Consider the following 6,000-nt stretch of genomic DNA (forward strand, 5'->3'; position numbering starts at 1 on the left):
TGCTTGCAAAGCAGTTCCATTGCTGCGATGGGCTCTGATGAATGAGTTAAGTGTGTGTGTGCATCTGTGTGTGTCAGCTGGAGCATTTTACCTTACTGTAGCGACTAGGCAAAAAACTTATAAGCAGGTAGATTTCTTTTGGTTACTAAATTGCTCTGAGGCATTCTCATTTTTCCGTTACGTTAGGTTGTTATCATTATTGTCAGATCTTGCTAGCCTGAAGTAAGGCATGAGAAGCTTTACAGGGAATGTAACCTCAGTTGTCCTGTCATTAAACAGCTTGCATTTCATATGAATAATGAGCAAAAATGCTCTCTCCCTGGCTCATTTGTACTGCTAAACAGGTTGGAGTCACCACCTGCAGCTACTCAGGAGTAAATGTTGTATATTATATACTCTATTAATAATTCTACATATTGTATACATGAGAATTTTCTTTGCATAGGCCATATACACTCTCTCGGTGTATAAGGAAATAATCTAATGTGTGGGGAATATCAGCAGAGAGGGTTGAAGGAGGAGAACTTCAGAACAAGCTGCATTCATTTTTGCCTTCCTGAATTGCAGCCACAGAAACATGGTGACAAACATGTTGTACCCAGTTGCTTCAATAATTTTGTCTTGAGTGGATGTAGATGTTTTTTTTTGATCTTTGTGCTTCTTCTGTTTTCAGGTCACTCGAACATTAAAGCTTTTCTTAGTCATGGGGGTTTGAACAGCATTTTTGAAACCATGTACCATGGGGTTCCAGTGGTGGGGATCCCCCTTTTTGGTGACCATTACGATACTATGACTCGTGTGCAGGCCAAAGGCATGGGAATATTGTTGAACTGGAAAACTGTCACTGAGACCGAATTGTATGAAGCCCTAGTAAAAGTTATTAATGATCCCAGGTATGCAATGGGCAATTATTTCTTGCTTTTATATTAAGTTTTTGTTGTGAGATAAATATGCATGTACAGAAGCTTTGTGCAAAGAAAAAAAAGATCAAAACCAAAAAAAAAAGCCCAAACCAAATCCCAAAACACATCAGACATATTTGTTTTCATTTGTGTGCAGAGTTAGGTCAACTCTTTTGATGGTTGTCCCATTTCACACCATTACTTATTTGATCAGGTTTCTGTGTATGTGCTAAGCTTGTTGCTCAGCATACCAAAACTTAAGTGCTGTGCTTGATTTTTGTGACAGTGAAGGGCAGTGTGAAGGGCAGAGAGGTTATAGAAACAAACCTGTCCTGACATATGCCTTGTTGCAGACCAAGGTCTCTGTGTGTCTTGATTGTTCCATATTTAGCCCTTTACGTGATGTGCTTCCTAAAGGGCTTGGAACAACATACATCAATAGGTTATAGAATGGCATATTAAGGTATTAAAAAAGAGGGACTCTTCCAAAGACTCATGATTTGATTTAAAAAAAAAAAAAAGCAACACAATTATTTTCCTATTCTGGCCAGTAATACTTATCATAGCATGAGGAAGTCATTTGCGTGTGTTGCAATGACAATGTTCTAATAAATCATTATGAAGATGAGGACTCCAGTCTTGTGTGTAATTTTTCTGTCATTACTCACGTGGAGTAAGTAAAAATTGATGAACTGAACTTTGTAACTCTTTTTGACTCCAGAAAACTGACTTTCTCAAGGATATCAAAGTACAAAGAGAATCCCTTTACAAGTTTGTTCTGAACTGATCTGTTTTAACATCTTTAATGTTCAGTTCATCTTCAGATTAAAAACAGTGACATGTTAGCTGGCTGTAGTTTTGGTGTATGATGCCAACAAAGCTTGTTGCTTTCATGGGAGCAAATTCTTTAAGTGGAGCTTGCCTTTGGAAAGAAGAAACCCATGAGGAGCAAGCAGCAGAGCAGTGGAGAAGGGGAATGTTGCTGGAGAGATCTCGATAACATCAGTTTCATCACCTTTCCCTTGTTCAGGTATCCTTTGCAGAGAGGAGAGTCTTGCATAAATAAACTGTCAGCCTTGCAGCTGCAGGGAAAGAGGAGGGAAGGAATTGGCTACAATCGGCTGCTGGGGGCAGCCTGCTGAGAAAACAGTTCTAGTCTGAACTGTGGACCCAAGTGAAAATATTCTACTGCACAATCAAAAATGAGTTTCTTGCTTTTGCTCTCTGTGTCTCTAGTCTGTTGCACAATAACATAAATTACTGATGTGTTAGGATATGTTGCCACTCTACAGTGAAGGAAGGGTAAATGTATATCGCTTAATAGGATTAATTTCAGATTTAGATAAGATTCCTCTCTGGCAACAGATCAGCTTGGCTCTTCATCACTTTGCTGGAGGGTGTATATCTGTTTTCTAGTCATTTTTCATCAGTGAGCTGTAAGAATAGTTTTAAGGTCAGATTATCTGCCATGTCTATCTCTCTCTGCATGCTGCTGGTTGCGAGAGTCCTGAACTAATATGCTTTTTGATCTGAAGAGGCTCAAATATAGTTATATATTTGCAGACCTGCATTGTTCAGAGCCCTGACAATCATTTTTCCTTTCTTCCCTTTTCTTTCTGTCCCACAGCTACCGGCAGCAGGCCCAGAGGCTGTCTGAGATTCACAAAGACCAACCTGGTCATCCCGTTAACCGGACTGTGTACTGGATTAATTACATCCTGCGTCACAACGGAGCCCAGCATCTACGTGCCGCTGTTTACAGCATCTCTTTATATCAGTATTTCTTACTGGATATTGCCTTTGTTGTACTAGTGGGTCCTGCCTTACTTTATTATATTTTGGCCAGGATAACAAAATTTATCCACAAACAAAGCAAACATCTTTGTGCAAATGACGAACATAGCACTGTTAATGGACATTACCAGAATGGGATCCCAAATGGCAAGTGTAGAAGGAATGGTCACATTAAGCATGAAAAAAAGGTGAAATGAACCAACTGCCCCATGTAAAGTAGTAATGAATCAGATCAGTAATCAAATTTTATCCCTGTAACTTAGTCTAACAACTACTTAAAACCTCAATAAGCAGTTCTAACACTCCCCTTCAGTATGTAATATTATGTGACAAAGTTCTGTGGAACTAGGAGAAGTCTTTAAAAAAGAAAAAGCAAGCACAACCTAAAATGGAAAATATTTTATTCTTAATGCTGATGCAGAGAAGTTATTCTGGCACTGAGGTTTTTAGAAGCCTTTGATCTCTAATGTCATAAAGCGATAATATTTTACTTTTTTCAGGTTTTAAAAGCTAAATGTGTGTCCCCCAAAAGAGGAAGGGTAACTTTTTATTTGCAGGGGTTTTTTCTTTGTATTTTTATTATTTTAATATATCCATCTTTTAGGTGAGAGTACTTTATTGCTAGCTCTATTTCCTTTCTAGAAGGTTCAACATGTTGTGTAAGAATGCTGTTTAAAAATATATGTATTTTTCCAGTTTTTGTGCAAGAAATATCAAATTGCCGAATGATAACACAGACATTAAAAAAGAATAATCTGAATGAGCACTGAAGAAAAATGGCAAAAACATGTGGTAATATTACTGATAAGCTGCTCAGTACCAGTACTTTGAAGAAAAGGATCTTGAGCAGTTCTACAATATGTCTTAATTTTTAATTTATACCAAATTTTATTTGTTGCCTTTCTCTGCATGTATAATTTATGCCATGAAAATATTAGGGAGTGCTGTTTCAGTTTAAAATGTGGCTATGTGGGAAGTAGATTTGCATAATTAAGAAAAATAAATGAAGCAAACAACATCAAATAATAAACACTAGCCCTGTGCTTAATGCAGAAGGTTTTGTAATGGCCCAGAGTGGTGCAGAATCAAACCACTATTTGAGGTTTGTTTAAAAAAAAAAACCCAAACAAAACACCAAAAAGACCCAACAAACAGCTCCTCCACCCCAAAGTTGAATGTCCTTATTAATTCTTCTTAATAATAAGTTCTTTCTAAATCGCAGTGTTGTAGATGTTCTCTTTCAGTGGTTGCATCTGGAAAAAAATATTTTGCCTTCTATTATTCTGGGCCACGCAATCCATGTTTCACATAGTTGCCAATATGAATTTCTCAGAGGCGAGAAGGGAGGCTGCTCCCCATGTGGGTCACCAGCCTTCCTCCCCACCTCTGCCACAATGTGTAGGGTGAAGCCCGGCCACTCCAACTCAAGGTTTGCAGAGGTGGTTGTCTCCCCCTTCCCCTGCTATGGCCCCTTCTCACAACAATCTTGTTCAATCATTGTTGCCGACCCGGGATGCTGGTGATGGTGTGTACCAAGGGTGGGGATGCAAAGTGTAAAATCAGAGCTGCCCTGAGAACCAGAGTTGGCAACTATGAATTTATTTCCATGTCATTCTGTTTACTTGGAATTTGCACTACACATGTTGTGAGTGTATTCTTTATTTATTTGTAGTTTGAAATCCCATGCCTGAAAGAGAAAGGAAAGAAATCTATTTACCTGATGTGATGTTCACTAACAACGGGGAGGGCTGTGATGATAACAGCATGCTGAGATCATCTTCATACACAGTGATGCAATATTTCACTATCATTCTATCAGGAGCCTCTATCCTATAGCAATAATAACAGTACAGATGTTTCTAATATGCAGTACAGCTACTTGTACTGCTTTCTGAATACTTGAAGAAAATGGTATTATAAGTAAGCCTATTAGCTATACATTTTTACAATCTTGCAGTTTGTGGCACCTAAAGGAGCACACAGAGGCAATGAATGGTGGGATGGTAATAAAACTTCGAGTGTATGAATGACTTGGTTTAAATGTTTTTCTTTTTTTGGCATTGAAGAAGGTAAAAAAGCACTGACCGGATGATTAAGCATAATTTAATCTCCACTGTGATAAAACTTAAGCAATAAACATGGATTTAATTGAGAAATTCTGTTGTTGCTGTATATTTTTATTCAAATGAATACTGTATATTTCAAAGTACTCAGTATGTGTGGGTCTGTATAAATGGATGCTTATTAGAATTCACAGCTTCTTTCTTCTCAGTATATACCCTGATGCATGATAAGTGTTTGAAATCAAAAATTACTATTTTTTGTGACTGCATACCTATTTCCTGGAGGTGTTGAGTCAATTGAAAGATGGAATGCTTAGCCAAGTTTCTTTTTTAAGGTAGTTTATGTAAATATTGCTGGTAAAGTGTGTTTTTTCTGTATGCATTTATTTATACCCATTTCTTAGAGAGTAAAATGATTTTTTTCAGTGATAAGAGATGAAATTATTGATTTCTGAATAGTTTCTTTAAAAATAAATTTGCTGCATTTCAGTTGTAAAAGGGGGAAATTGCTGCATTATTAATTGTATTATCAAAATTCTAGATGAGCCTTGACCCACCTTAAGTATAGAAATACCTGTTGTCTTTAAAGTTACCTTCTGGTAAGTTCAAATGTGATCTGTTAATGTAGCTGTTTTTCATTTCAGGTCCCTGCAGTATTGCAGGAATCTCTATTAGACAAAGTTGGTGGATAATGGTGTGGGGGAAACACTTCTGTGAAACATGACTGACAGGAGGGGAGTAAAACTTTTGGAAAGGTAACTGGAACAAACCAGACAAACTGTTCTATGGGGAAAAGTAGCAGACAAGAAAAGTGTGGAAGGTGCGTGCCACTTGAGTAAAGATTTTCAAAATATCCTGAGACACTTAAGTGCTCACTGTAGGTTTTTCTATTCAGCTTTCTGGTTTCCTTTGAACAGCTCAGTAATTCAAGAAGAAAGCAGCCATAAAACCAAGACAGTTTAATTATCACCTCCAGAAATACTTTCTGGAGAATGGTTATCAAGTATTTGGCATCTAAGGAAATCAATGAATGTGCTGGGAGTTTTTTCTTCCTCCCCAGATCACTTGGAAAATCAGGTTTCTAGTACTGTTCTGTGTTCATCTCTTTTTTGATGTGCTTGAAAGACGTTACTTTTCATTAAATTGTGTTCTGATTTTATTTGATGGCACACTAAGAACGCAGGTTTTGCTGTGCTTAGTCTGATCTGTACAGCTGTAATGAAGAGACAATTAAAATACTG

At 37.4% G+C, this 6,000-nt stretch overlaps 1 protein-coding gene across 9 annotated transcripts in view; it reads left to right on the forward strand.

Moving 5' to 3' along the window:
* Positions 1-4,852, forward strand: part of UGT8 (UDP glycosyltransferase 8) — a 42,179-nt gene extending 37,327 nt beyond the window's left edge. For 8 of the 9 annotated variants that reach the window (XM_071753424.1, XM_071753425.1, XM_071753426.1 and 5 more), the window contains exons 5-6: positions 674-893; positions 2,530-4,852. In XM_071753424.1, coding sequence (XP_071609525.1) covers positions 674-893; positions 2,530-2,893 — 584 coding nt within the window. In that variant the 3' untranslated portion in view covers positions 2,894-4,852. The other variant, XM_071753433.1, reaches the window with a different exon arrangement.
* Positions 4,853-6,000: the final 1,148 nt, after the last annotated feature.

This window comes from Heliangelus exortis, chromosome 10 (assembly GCF_036169615.1).
Source record: "Heliangelus exortis chromosome 10, bHelExo1.hap1, whole genome shotgun sequence".
Lineage (NCBI taxonomy): Eukaryota > Metazoa > Chordata > Aves > Apodiformes > Trochilidae > Heliangelus > Heliangelus exortis.